A 14,550-nucleotide genomic window follows, 5' to 3' on the forward strand; every position below is an offset into this window, starting at 1 on the left:
GAGATTGCATCTTTTCAACACCTCCCAAATCTTTTTACACACATAAAAACCTAATACATGTGATTCTCACGAGTTAGTTCATTGATTTATTTTTAAGTTTACATCATTACAAAAACCTCCACCAATGTAAACTGACGCCAGTGATGTATGTGGCTAATTAGAAAGTGGTTTCACTTTGACTCTCAGTCTTCAAAATGCAAACAACCACCGATACAAACACAAATCGCACTTTATTTTTTATTTTTTAAATGATATTTTGAAATTCCATTGTGTGTTGGCATCACGTTTTCTTTTAGTTTCATTTCAGCCTAAAAAGTGGTGAAATAGCTGATAATACGTTTGTGATGGATTTCCCTCCACTACATCGCTGACTAAAGCCAAAAATAAAAATTAGACACGGAATAGATGAAAGGAAAACACTGATGACAACGAGTTAAACCTCTCTGCAGAATTTCAGCTTGTTAAAAGTGTGCAGCGTTACATTGTTGATTGCAGGAGACGCACAACAGGCTTCTGGCTCTAATTGTGAAAAAACGCGTTCAGTTCATCGTACACAGGGGCCCGTTCGTGGTGTAAGTGCATGTCGTGGTAAGGCAGGGCGTTTTCAGAGTGAATGCCGCTCCGGGGCCCAGAGGAGCCGAACACCAGGTTGTGGGCCCCGCTGGGTCTGGAGCCCGGCAGGCCGGAGTAATGCATAGAGTAGTGGTACCCCTTCTCGTTGTCGGGGGAAGCAGAGCCCTGGTGTTTCAGGGAAAAGTTCCCGTTGATGCAGACAGGCGGGCTAAGCGGCCCCTCGTAGTCGGGGCTGTTGTACTCCGGGGATCCGCCCCCACCGTACGCAGAGTCGTAGGCCGAGCAGTAACCGTGCGTCCTCAGCGGGTGCGAATTCGAGCCCGGTGGGCAGTGGGGGCTGGAGAGACGCGCGCACTGGTATTGGTAGGAATGCATGGAGAGGGAGCCGGACCCGTACCTGCCCCCGTCCGGACACTGCTGCTCAGTGAGGAAGTTACGGGAGTTAAGCTGCAAGCATCCTGCCACGAGATTGGTCGTGGGCTGGGAGAGTCCCTTACACAGCGTCTGGACGTAGGCCACAACATCAGGCCTTTTCCCGGAGCGCAGTATCTCCGAAAGGGCCCATATATAGTTCTTGGCTAACCGCAGTGTCTCGATTTTTGAAAGTTTTTGTGTTTTGGAGTAGCATGGCACCACTTTACGCAGATTGTCGAGCGCGGAGTTCAGGTCGTGCATGCGAGTCCGCTCCCTTGCGTTGGCCTTTGTCCGCCGCACCTTGGTGCGCTCGATCCGGGCCGGGGTCATCTTGCGCTTCTTTGGGCCCCTTTTTTTGGGCCTATCACCCTCTGTATCCTCTCCGTCATCCTCTTCATCCACCTCATCAACTTCGTCGTCCTCTCCGGCGTGCTCGGATTGTGTCCGACTGTCTCCTCTCAGATCAGACCCATCCATGTCGTCCTGTGTGTCTTGGTCCTCTTCTTTAATGATTGAGTCATCTCCGTCGCTGTCCTCAGCCCAGCCGGAGTATTTCTGCACATCGGGTAGCAGCGAGGGGTCGCTGAAAAGCCTCGTCAACATGGTGGCTCTGGAGAAAAGAGAATGGATAATCGAATATAAGGCCTCACAGGCAAAAGGCAAGCATATGTCTGGTGTTAGACAAAAACGAAAAAAGGACATTTGGATCATAACGTCTATAAAGCAACTGGAAAAAAACACAATCGAATCAGGGCAAATACACAATTGCGCACATAACCTCAGAATATTATGCTTTTGAAGTATTATCGAGATTATCTGGTAATAATTATTCAAAGTGAAATATCTGTTAACTCTTAATAAAGATCGATTACTTTTGTTCAAATATTGAAAAACAAATCGCGTTCATGTGTGGCAAAAAAAAAAAAAAATCAGGTCGTAATGCTTTGCTATGGGCTGCAGCCAGACGGATCCCCATTTAATTCCCTGCTGTCATTCGTGTGCCCTGTCGCGTCCTCTCGCAGCGGGTCCTAGCGGCAGGGGCCACATTACAGGTCCCATGGGGGCCCCCACTTTCACTCCTCCTGACGCCCATATACACTCCTGGCTGAATTCCAGCACTATTCATCCTCAACACACACCTCTCCTCAGAGGAGGCAAAAGGGATTTTATTTAATTGATCGGCTGTAGCTTCGTTTAAAGTCACGCTGATTATTAAATTAAGGCTTACAGACATGTACTGACTCAAGCTGTAAAAGGATATACATTTTAATGCCATGGCCTGTGCTATGGTTTATATACCGCTTAACTAAAGCAAACTATAGTGAATTAAAAGGTCGATTTAAGATTTAAAACAACATTAACAAAACAAATATTGCACCAATAAAAAAATAATCTGTATTTTCTGGTGAAAATGCTTGTAAAATATTGTTTAATATTTTACAAAAAGGAAGAGAAATTAAATCATCATTAACCAACTCTTAAGAATTAACTGCCAAGCTAACGTGCTATTTTACCTATCCTAAAGAAAAAAAGAATAAATTGATCGTCCTACCACTTGATTAGTAGATTAAGTGCAGTCCCATCCCAGAAAAACAGAGACGATGTGATCTTTGACAGCTTCAATAAGCCTCCATTGGCTTCCTCCCTAACATGTTCTGTTATTATAGTGCAGCAGCAGAATGACTTGCAGCCAGCGTTAAGGTAGGCTCTGATGGTTGGTTAATTATCTCGGGGGGTGTGCCAGGGGCAAAATCTAGTTTTTAAATCTCAGACTCAGGAGGCTTGCTCAATTAGAAGAAAAAACACAACAACGTTTAATTAACAGAGCGTGCAGCTAACACGAAATAGATTTCACACATAATTCAGTATGCACGAGTGCATGATTTCAAAGCACTTTTGCGATAACCCTTTACAGATGGAAATCGCTTGTTTCCCTTTAGCCCTCGTTAAATATAAAAAGCACAACAGGGTTTACCAATCCAACCAAACCCTGCCCAAAAGTCCCCACTACAGCGGCGACGTGCTGTTTAAATATTGTTATGTCAAGATATATTGATGAACATAAAACTAGACAATCAGAGATAAATCATAGTGCAGACTGCCTGTCACATCGATGGCGTTGTCCCACCCTTTCATTTTCTCTGAGATTAAACGTGAGAATCATCGGCAAAATCAACAATAAATCTCCATTAAGATCGAGGGCGTTCGCCGAGGTAACGGGACTGATGTCAAAATCCTCCACAGAAATTATTCTTTTCTGCATCCTCATCGTCTTTTGTTTTCCCATTCTTGGTCCAGACGCAGGAATCTCTAAATCAAATTATATCCCATATGGTCTATCTACAGCCTTACGGCTCTGCTGAGGGGCTACTCCAATCCTCAAGACCTCTCCCCAGACCTCTCTTCTCCCCACCTTTTGACTCGGGCTCGGTATTCGGTCTTTTATAATCGAGGTAGATTTGGATGTCAAAAGTTGAAGGGCACGCGGGAAAGCGCGGGGGAGTGAGGAATAATCTGTGCAAACATGCTCATCTAATAAAACGAAAAACCTTGACATTCTTTGAACATCCACTTCTTTTTGTTCTTTTTTTTTTTTTTTTTTTTTTTTGGTAAGATTGTTTGCCATGATCTGATGTAATCAGACTACAGACACGTGCATCTATAAGAATAACATGACCAGAGCAAAGTCTCAAATATAGAAGGCGACACATTTGTGCCAAAAGGTTGGCCTTTTACTCCACAAAATGTACGACAAAATGTGCTAAATTCATAAAAAATTGTCAATTCATTAAAAATGATATAAAACAAACATGAGTACCTTTCACTGTGCATACATCTGATAATTGAATTAATTTCTCCTCCATTTTGGACGGGCGTTTTTAATCTTGCTATTGTTGTTTATGTTCCAACTTACCTCGTCACGAGCTCTTGACAGGGGATGGACGAGGAAAAACGCGCTCGAGGTTCAGACCATCTTCAGGGACCGCACGAGCGAGCGAACCAACGCTCCTTGACAGCGTGTAGAGGTGCAGGCAGCGCGCGCGGCTTCTTCCGTTGTTTAGAGGTGCTTCACTCCCAGCGTGCGCACTCGAATGAGCAGAGGTAGTGGACGGACGTGCCTCTCGGCGTTACTGTGTGTGTATATGTGAGTAAGTAGGTAACATGTATGCATGTGTGATGGTATACGTCTGTGCGTGAGCGCGCGTCTGGCAACCGTGAGCTATGGGGACGGGGTTACATACCAGCTAAGGCTGTGATGCCAGCGCCCATATGGCTGGCACGTCACCGGCAAGAGCCATCACATGAGAGCACGGTGATTGACATGCGCCCGCATTCGTTGAGATTTGCCCGCGGGGGGAGAGAGACGGGGGGGAGAGAGAGAGAGAGAGAGAGAGAGAAGGAGGAGGAGGTAGGAGGTGGTGGTGGTGGTGGAGGAGGAGGAGGAGGAGGGCTCCGCCATCTGTCACCGCGCTAGAGCTCACACAGCCAGAAAAAAAGGAGGAAAAACAGAAGAGATAGGGAGATAATAAAATGGTGGAACAACAAACTCATCATTGTTGACCTGTGCTGATGCTTCAAGGGATGCACGCTTTTTTTCAGTCAAACCTGAAGATTTATGAATTCAACCTGCCAAACTTGCCAGTCACAGTTTTATGCACTTGAAATGTTAAACTACGTAAATACCCCTTCAGTTGCCACAAACTCGAAGTGAAATGATTGGAGGTAATCCTACCCTGAAGCACAAAAAGGTCAACATAGACTCCCAATAAGAGCGATACTTCGCATGATTGCCCATTGAGTGTGTAAGGCATAATGTTACAGTGTCATCTGTTTTGAGTGAAAATGCAAACTATTACACCAAGCCAAGTTCAGTTATCTTTAGAATAATATCTTACAAGTCATATTAACTTCATCAAAAATGTGTTCTTTTGAAAAACAATCAATTTAAAGATAATACAATAAAACTGGAGCCCATCTAAAAATATGTCAATTAACTCTTCAGCACATAAAAGGTGCATAAACTGGGTTTATAGTTGCAGGGTTTACCCTCAATCACATGTCTGTTTCAGAAGCAATGTGGAGGTAGGGGGATGGGAATGCATTGTAAGTGCATTAAGGCTGTGGAACAGAAGGCATATTGTTTATTTATTTACCTAATTGGATCAAATTATGCTTCAACGTATTCAGAGGAACGAGAACTTCTACCAATTGTGATTTGTTCTGACTCCTGTGGGCACAACCTGGGCAGAGATGACCCACTTGCCAAAGCAGCAAATGAGTCAGATTGCAAGGTACCCTATAATATTACACTGACTTCTGCAGCGTGCTTGTTGTTTGCGTGCGTGTGAAGATCAAATGGTAGCTGGTAGTTGTCCCTGAATTTGTGAGATTTGCCAGAACAACTGCAGGTGTTTACAGAGTGCATTGCTGAGTAAGGGGCGCCTGCAGGGGAGAGCTTCAGAGCAAGTGGGAAACGGGGCATACAGACAAGACAGAGGGGTGAGGGAGAGACTGAGACCCAGGTGTGCAGACCCACTAGGGCTTTATGAAAAATTAGGAGGAAGGGGGTTGTAGCTGGAGATGACAGGGCGTTGATGCCGCTAGAAGCTGGCAGAAGTAAGATTTAGGAAGAGGCACATTGGCATATCGTGGCATAGACGCAAGAATTCCTAGCTACCGGCACCTCAGTCCCTTCAGTGTGTCTGCCTCAATGCATTATGTCCATCCAAGACCTGAGATCTCTCTATTTAACAGACGTTATTGGAGTTAATGTGAGAGAAATGAGCCCAATGACCACCAAGTCCAACTTGGCGCAAGGACACCCACCGGACTGAGTGAGCGGGGACCTGGAGGCCAGGAAATAGCTGATAGAAGCTTATCTTGTCCTTGGGCTTTTATCACCCCAATCTCCTTCGCAGCTACAACTAGGAGGCATTTGGGGGGTTAGGGGGTCATCCCAGGGGTCACCAGTAGTATGGCAGCTGTGGCTAGGGAGCTGAGATGCCGAACATTTGCTAATGTGTCCCATCCCCTATGGGATGAAGGGATGCTAACTTGGCACTACCCCAAACCGTGGTGGGTTGATTGTGTCAGTGTGTGTGTGTGTGTGTGTGTGTGTGTGTGTGTGTGTGTGTGTGTGTGTGTGTGTGTGTGTGTGTGTGTGTGTGTGTGTGTGTGTGTGTGTGTGTGTGTGTGTGTGTGTGTGTGTGTGTGTGTGTGTGTGTGTGTGTGTGTGTGTGTGTGTGTGTGTGTGTGTGTGTGTGTGTGTGTGTGTGTGTGTGTTTGTGCGGAGGGGGATTTGAGGGGCATCCAGCTTCGTACCAGCCAAGTCGTTGCCCTATCCTCCTCAGCTGCGCTGGGAAGGTGGGGAGATGCGAGGTCTCCGGCCACGGGAGAAGCCTGATGCTTCTCAACAAGTCCCAAACAACCTTCAGGTCACCTTGCCAAAATAAATGCTAAATGTCAACAGCGTAGCTTTAGCCAGTGACTAAAGCCAGCAATTGGCTGCAGGCGAACTCCAATCAAGCAGGCTTTGATCTGATATTGAAACTCCAGAGGAGAGCTTGTTTGGAATTAGAATATTTTAGAACGACTTTGCATCCTGTTTGTATGCGGATTAGTCTTAAGTAAGGGCCACCTGCTGTGCTTTTCCTTTTTTTTTTTTTTTTAGCTAAATGCATGTAATCAAAATGCTAAAAAAGAAGCCCAGTAAATCCATCACTTGTTTTCCTACACGGTCATATGATGCCCATTATCCTTTCAAAGTCATCAAGCCACACCTCCATACCTCTATAGCGCCCTCCCCCCCCACCCCCGCTCTTCCCCCTTTCTCACTGTCAGACATGAGGTGATGACCTGCACTTCACTTGTCTTTCTTAGAAGAAGTGCATACTACTGCTGGCACTAATAAAAAATACAGCACACACACACAAAAACAAAACACACCCACACACACTCCCACCCCCCACCAGACTACCGGACCCCATCTGCACTCTCATCTCTCCAGCCCCCTAATTGCATATGCACAAATGCAAATGTCTATTAATTAATTACTTGACTAATTAGTGCAGTGGTATTTTAGAGCGATAAATCAAGTGGAGATGGGGCCGAGGACAGCGGGGCAGGAGGAGGGTTGCGTATAGAGCATCGACAATGAACTCACACCAGAGGGAGTGCTCCCATTGTACAAGTCCCTGTGTGTGACTGGGAGCGTGCTGTGAGGAGGCTGCACACACTGCAGCTTCTGAAGCACTGTTTAAAAATATCGACGAGTCAAAGGAGGTGGCAATGGGGTGAGTACTCTCTATCGGATGAAGGTAAAAGAGAGAGGAGAAGAAATTCACAGGTTTTCGAGATTTGACCTCTGCCTTACCAAATGTGTTGTGCCTTGGCATGTGGCCAAGCCTGGATGCTCCTTGCACCTATTTCCACAAAGGAGAAACCGTCAGAAACATACTCCTGCAGATGCGTATTTATAATGGTATTGTAAGCCTTGTACAATAGTTCAATGAGCATAACAGTTGGCATCATTTATGCAGTGATGCTGATGTGATAATTGTGGCATCTGTGATTGGGAGGTGAAAATTTCTGGCAGCGATCGTAAGTTGTGTATCTTTCAGTGTGTGTGTGCGTGTGACTGTCTGTCTGTGTGTGTATTGCCTGTAGGTGTGCCAGGCCCCTACCATAGGTATCCATAGAGATCTCCAGACTGAAATATTCATTCTTGTTTGCTCGCCCAGACAGTGTGGTCCTAATTGCAGCATCAGAAAGCTCCACCTCTCTCTCTCTCTCTCTCTCGTCTGGCTTGGCTGCAGCGGAGACAAACCTCATCTGGGAGCAGGATAACTGTGTAAGTGCGTGTGTGCGTGTTTTTGATGTGTGTGTGTGTGTGTGTGTGCTTTTGTACATCCGTCCTCTTTTCTGTGGAGAATAACTATAGGGTTTTGTGCTCGACACCCTCTTCCCCTCACTCATTCACAAACATGAAGCACACAAGCTTATTTTCAAGGAGCATTTCACGTCATCAGTCAGGCAAATTCATTCATTTAATTTCCCTGCATGTCGCATTATCCGTTTATTCCGGCTCGCCTTCATCGCCTCGTTCACTCTGCTTGTGTTGGAGATGGGCTGACTATTGATCTCTCTGTCAACATGTCTGTCTGTCGATCTGTCGGTCCACAGAGTGTGTGTGAAGCTCTGGAGTTTTTCATCAGTTCCCGTGCCAACCCAACCCGTGCCTGGCCAAGCTGAACCATCTTGTGGGATTTTTGGCTTTTAATTATAGTAAGAGAGGATTAATTATGGCAGTGGAAACAAGGGGCCATGCATTATTGATGCTATGAGTGAAGGGCTGGAGGGGGTAGAGGGTGCTAATTAAATCACTGCCCCACTGCCACGTCCTCCTCCGTCTCTGCCTCCACCATGTCGCCCACCTGCTACATCTCCAGCATCCCTCTCCACTTATAATCCTCACAGACACCAACATACACACATATTTTAACTTACACAAACAATGATGCCTCTGTTGCCCCTTGGTCATGCCAACCTTGCTTTTCCATCTACTGTTATTTTCTACCGGACTTACTTCTCTGAGATCCACAAATTAAAGTTTGAGAATGTGTTCCACTCATCAAGTTGATCCTTACTTCTCAGGAATCTCACATGTATTAACTCTCCTGAGTTTCAATCATGTAGAATAATATTTCGCCCTGTCTCCATGGTTTCCACGCTGACACATCCTGTTTACATTGATTGGTAAAACAATGAATATCTCTCATGATTTTATCAAATTTGCTTTCATTGTAAATGGGCACCTCAGTTTCACTTTCAACCCCTATTTAGAAAGACAAAAAGAATGAGCCTTTTAAAAGCGAAAAGTAGCAGAAGGCTGCCATCTACTGGAATTATTTGTAATTGTCTACTCTAAGTAAAGAGTCACTGTATTGCCTTTACTTACACTTGATTAAAAATGCCAATTTTCCTCTCAGATGACAGATCAAAATCTTCTATATACCAAATGAATGGCATACCAAGATAATTATGTTTTGAAAAGTAATGCATTCATTTGTCATGAAATGTAAAATGTAGTAGTCAAGTACAGTAAATGTAGTATAGGATAGGATAGTACTTTATTGATCCCCAGAGGGGAAATTCGGGCGTTACAGCAGCACAGACAAGAAAGCTCAAATACACATTAAACAGAATAGATAAGATAAATAAAAATGAAAATGAAAATGAAAATGAAAATAAAAAAAAAAAAAGGGGGTATATACAGTACAAAATTAATGAAGTTAACTGGGGGGAATTGAGAATTGAGACAGTATTTTCAGAGAATGACAAGATAAAGTGACAAGTGATTAAAGTGACTTGGTATGATAAATAAATAGCAGCAAGTAATGTAAACAGCAGAGAAGAGAGGCAGTGTTGTACCACAGTAATGCAGAGTGCAGTTATATAATATAATGTAGTATAATTTAATATAATATAGTGCAATATGAACAATATAGTGTAATATAATGAAATGTTATATAATATGGTCTAGTATAATAATATAATAAAAATATATAGAATGTACAGTATATATGTATATATATATTGACCTAAATAATGATAATAATACAATGATAATAATGAAGCAGGTCATGTGGGTAGTGTTTTATGGGGGTGAAGTTTAGTGTCAAGGACGGACTGTTATTGTTGTCATAGGCTGCTGTTGTACAGTCTTATGGCAGTGGGCACAAAGGAGCGCCTGAAGCGCTCTGTTTTGCACCTGGGGGGGATGAGGCGTTGGCTGAAGTAGAATCTCTGTTGAGAGGCATTTTTACTCCAGTTTCACTTTACAGCCAGACCAGAAGAGCAATTATGTGATTTAAATTATGCAGAGGTTAAAAAGTTAAAAAGTTTCTGCAGTATGTTTGCTGTCTATCATTGCTGAACATGAACTGACAGTTTTTGGAGAGTTGGACATAGTATATAAATGTTCTCTTTGCAGGGTACACCAATTATTCCAAGGCTTCTGATGGTCTATAGAGCGAAGAATTGGAACCATGCTTTCATTTTCTGTGCAGCCCGACGCATCAGTGCTAAACTTGTGAAACTACTTTGTTTATGCTGCTTTTCTGCTTTGTTTAGTTTTTCCTGGTGTCCTATCTGTCTGCAATTGCTTTTGGTTTCCCATCTCATATTGCTTCTCTCACATTTCCCTCTCTTGACTCTATCTTTAATTTCAGTGATTATCCCATCATGCCCTGTGTTGTGTTGTCCCAACACATTCCGGATGGATAAGAGTTCCCCGGCATCTGACGACGCAGTGATAACAAGCTGAGGAGGTAATCCCTTTTCTCTCCCACTGTTTGTCTTTCATTGTTTCATGTACAGTGCTTAGTGCTCAGTGCACCGGTTTGAGCTAAATCTTCAGCACAGAAGACCTAAATGCAATATGAAAGCAAAAAAAAACTAATTCCCTCAGACATCCTGGCTTAAGTCAAACATACATCTTACCAAAACCTGTTTAAAAAACTTTAAAGCACTTTAGCAGCAATGTTCTTGTGGAAAGTATCGCTGCTCTTTAAGGACTCTCCAAATTCATGTAGTTGGGTCTGAACTCTGGAAGGGAATAAAAGAGAGCTAAAAAAAAAAAGAAAAAAAGAAAGCTAATATATTTCTTCATCATTTGCACGCAGAGCTAAATCATAATTGCATCAACACAACAGCAGAGGGTGCATGTGCATCCTTCATGGTGAAACACAGCTACAGCTCATGTACAAGTTGGGAGGCGGTGCAGCTGTCCCAGGTGTAGTGATTGTCCATGTGAGCAGAACCTGTTCATTGTGTGATGGTATGTTATATAACCAGATAGAGGGGGGGGATGAGCAAGTCGTCAAGTGTTGACTGACAGGCAGCGCCCCCTGTGCCCCTTAACAGAATTACTAACACACCTGTTCTGACGGTACAAAGCCTCTCTGTGATCCCGATTAATAGAATGTCTCACCATTTACACTAATGTTGGTCTCTGAAATCCCCTGTGAAGGTATCAGCTTATTAACGCTGAGCACCTGGCAGGTAAAGAGACTCGAGCTTCATAAAAGAGAGGGCTTTCTGGGTAGACTCTAACAAAGATATTTGTCTGATTTTTGTCCGATTCTGTTGCTTGTTCTCCTCTTTTAGGTGTCGTTTATTTGGAATATATACCCAGAATGTATTTCACAGCAGGTTGAATATCGTCTGTAGGGGGTCTGAGAGGCCCGTGAATTACTAACAGGGAGGGTTTTGTCAGCTCCTGCTCCACTGACTGTCACATGATGAAAAGAGGCCCAGTTGAGAAGTAGATAGAATTACACCCTTTTTCCTAATCTGTCTTTGGAGCGTTGGAGCGGACTTGGACTGTGCGTGTGTGTGTGTGTGTGTGTGTGTGTAGTGCAAATGTCACACATTTCGTACAGCATGTCCCTAGCTGCTGGAGTTGTTGTCTTGTTTGGTGCGCTCAGGCTTTAAGTGTGATCTGTTTAACAGGGTTTTTCCTCTGGTTCTGCCAGCACAGTGATTTAATGACATGCCTAAAATAAAAATCCAAATACATAGTGAAGCTCGATAAAAATAGACGCAGCCACATGAATATATGGATGGGCCAACGTGATGGGTTCTGTTTGTAAACACATGTAGCATAGTCGAGTACAGTCCGTGACATAATAAGAAGAGGAAATGAAGCACACCCCCCCAGGGGTAAAAGCGGCAAACATTTTGTACTGTATATTGATATACTGACGTTTTCCTCTGCAATGATTTCCTCTGTTAATCTGTTTATGCTCAACTGAGTTCATATACTGAAGAATATCCACGTGGTTTCCAATTAGAGCAATTTGTTCTACTTGTCAGAGTGTCAGCTTGTAGAGTAATACTGTTAATATGACAGACTGCCAGAGGATTTTACAATGCCTGGCTGCTCTGACACTCATAGATTTAAAAGCCTACATGATCATTTCTCTCTTTAATAATCCATAAACCTGAAGGGAAGACTGCTTCTTTTTTTACTTACCTTTATTTACACATTTTACATGTTAATTTATTTGACAAAGTGATGATTGCCAAATGTTTCACTACCTCCACCTTAACTGATTCCAATCAGCTTCACATAATAATCCAAACCCAGCTCCAACTGTTATTGTGGAGCTGTAGCTGCTGAGCTGACATGTCAATGACTGCCAATGCTTGAAACTTGCTTGAAAGTAAAATGCTTTCTCATGTGTTAATAAAAATAGAGCAGCACATGACTTTACATGACAGGTTAACTCTGTGCCCTCTTTTCTTACCCATGTACGTCCTTGATTTGATATTAGTCTCTTTAAATAAACATGTTTGTATTTATGTGCAGGTAATTTCCTCACTATAAACCAAAGCCAAAATACACTTTTTACTTTGCCTAAGAGTTGTGATTATGTTGGTGATTAAATGCCTCATATTTTATTGGTTTCCCAGTACACTGCAGATAACTGTTTTTACCAGCCTTGCCTTGCACTCTCTCAACATGTCTGTGTTTTACTATTTTCATGTTATTTCCTGTTCCGTCTTGGCTTGTTCTTCTTGGTTTGCCCTCTAACGCTTTTTTCATGCAGTTATATTAAATAGGTGAATATAAAAAAGTACAACAATCCTTCCAAAAGTGAAGACAAATCAATAGGCCTCAAACAGTGCATCACATTTACTTTGTACTCCATGACACCGTGACATTATTGTCAGGTGAGATAACAGATCACACTTGTGACTGCGCCATCAGTGATGCTGGGCGTAGTTTTAGCATCATAGAGCACATTTGAAGTTTTGGCCTTTTCACTTCTTGGGATGACTTTACGATCATGGTCAGTATTCTCTTGTGTTAGCCTGAAAATGTTTACAGCAGTATAATGATAACAAAGCAAAGTGTTTCCCTTGATCTTTTATGAAGCAGATGTTTTTTTCTAGTGCTGTAGCAGGGTGGACATAGAGGAGTGGACTCATCTGGCATTCAGCATTTTGTCTTGCTGCATTATTGGCCACAGTGCTGACCTGTCACAAGCTCATAAGCTCTTTAAAATCAGGTTGAAAGAACATCTCTCTCGCTCTCTGTAGTGTCCTCCGACCAAACAAGTGTTCAACATATTTGTACATATCAGATATCCTGTCTTGAATCTGTATTTTATTTGTTTGGACTGAGAACAAGGGCAGCAGGTTGCCCCTTGAGTTTATCCTGCTGAACTGGATGCCATCAAGACTCAGAGGCCTCTCTGATTCTGCTTGATTCTGCTTTGCTTTGAAACATTATCTTATTTCTATAGTCAATTACTTGCCAATTACACATTCTCTGGTGTTATTAATGCTGTAATTCTGTGGCTTTTAAACACATTCCGTATGAAGTATAACACAAAGTTATGCAACTTCTATGAAGCCATTTTAAATGGCAACATGTGACTGAAAGGTTGTGCATGTAGCAGTTCCATAAAACTGAACAACAGCCATCCAAACGTTATGTGCATGAAGATTAAATAATGAGCTGCACACTGAAGACATGTGCAGCGGGTGCTTTGCTGAAATGGAAGTAATTCTATTTTAAACACCCAGCATAACTTACCAACTCCTGCAACAATGAATGAATGCTTGCGCTGACCTGCGGGATAAACACTCATTGGACTGTATAATGTGTTTCTGTACAACAGTCCTGCTCCCAGAGCACCATAAACACCTTGACCCTCTCCTCTGTTCTGCCCACCAGCCCCTGCAGCCACCTCACCCCTCCTCCTCCTCCTCCTCCTCACTCCCCTTCTCTGCCCATGCCAGAGCTCAACTCTACCCTGAGGCCAAATCCACTTCTCTTCACTCTCCAAATCCCTTTGCCATGCAAGTGAAATAACAGCAAGGCCCTGAAAACAGCTCTGGAACTACCCGTCTCTAGCTACTTTCTTCTTTCTTTTTTTTTTTTCATTTCCGTTCATTTGTTTCCAACATCATTTTTTTTTTCTATTGATGAGGTCTTGAAAATGTTCCACTTTTTTGTAATTCCAGCGCTTCTTCATTAAAAAAAAAATGTAAATCAGATTCATGCCATCTGCAGATAGATCAAAAACACATCACAATGGGATTTGTCTCAGTTAAGACGAAATCTCTACACGATGGAAGATGAATGGGAAGCTAGCTATACTAGTTATACCATTACATTTAACATGACCCAGCCTGATAAATCTTGTGATGTCAATAGCGTCGGCTTATCTGTTGGATCCCCGTGTACATTTCCCCTCCATGCATCTCTCCTCATGTTCATCCCCCCCTTGCTCACCCTGCTCCCTCCCTCTCCCAGCATAAATCTCTCATTCACAAATAGAGGCCAAAAGAGGCTCAGCTGATGTGATGAGATTATTATTTTTTTTCTGATTACAAATCAACCTCAGCTTAGATAGATAGAAAAAAAAAAACACAGCCGTTCCCCCCCCCCCCCCCCTGTTGCATCCTCATTCATCCCCTCCCCTATTCGCTCTGGCTCCTCCCCTCTCTTCTAATATCTCCACCCTCTTTTGGACCTTGGTCCCTCCCCAT

The 14,550-nt window shown here is 43.3% G+C and overlaps 1 protein-coding gene across 2 annotated transcripts; it reads right to left on the bottom strand.

The window, feature by feature from the left end:
- Positions 1–519: 519 nt before the first annotated feature.
- On the bottom strand, positions 520–4,298 carry LOC132954320 (neurogenic differentiation factor 2-like). Of its 2 annotated transcripts, none has more exons than XM_061026856.1 (2): positions 3,902–4,298; positions 520–1,597 (listed from the first exon to the last, which is right to left on the bottom strand). In XM_061026856.1, exon 2 carries the CDS (start codon positions 1,588–1,590, stop codon positions 520–522), a length of 1,071 nt encoding a protein of 356 aa, XP_060882839.1. In that variant the 5' UTR covers positions 1,591–1,597; positions 3,902–4,298. The 2 variants fall into 2 exon arrangements, with proteins under 2 accessions (XP_060882839.1, XP_060882840.1); XM_061026857.1 differs by lacking the exon at positions 3,902–4,298 and adding an exon at positions 2,540–3,335.
- Positions 4,299–14,550: the final 10,252 nt, after the last annotated feature.

Source organism: Labrus mixtus, chromosome 20 (assembly GCF_963584025.1).
Source record: "Labrus mixtus chromosome 20, fLabMix1.1, whole genome shotgun sequence".
Classification (NCBI taxonomy): Eukaryota; Metazoa; Chordata; class Actinopteri; order Labriformes; family Labridae; genus Labrus; species Labrus mixtus.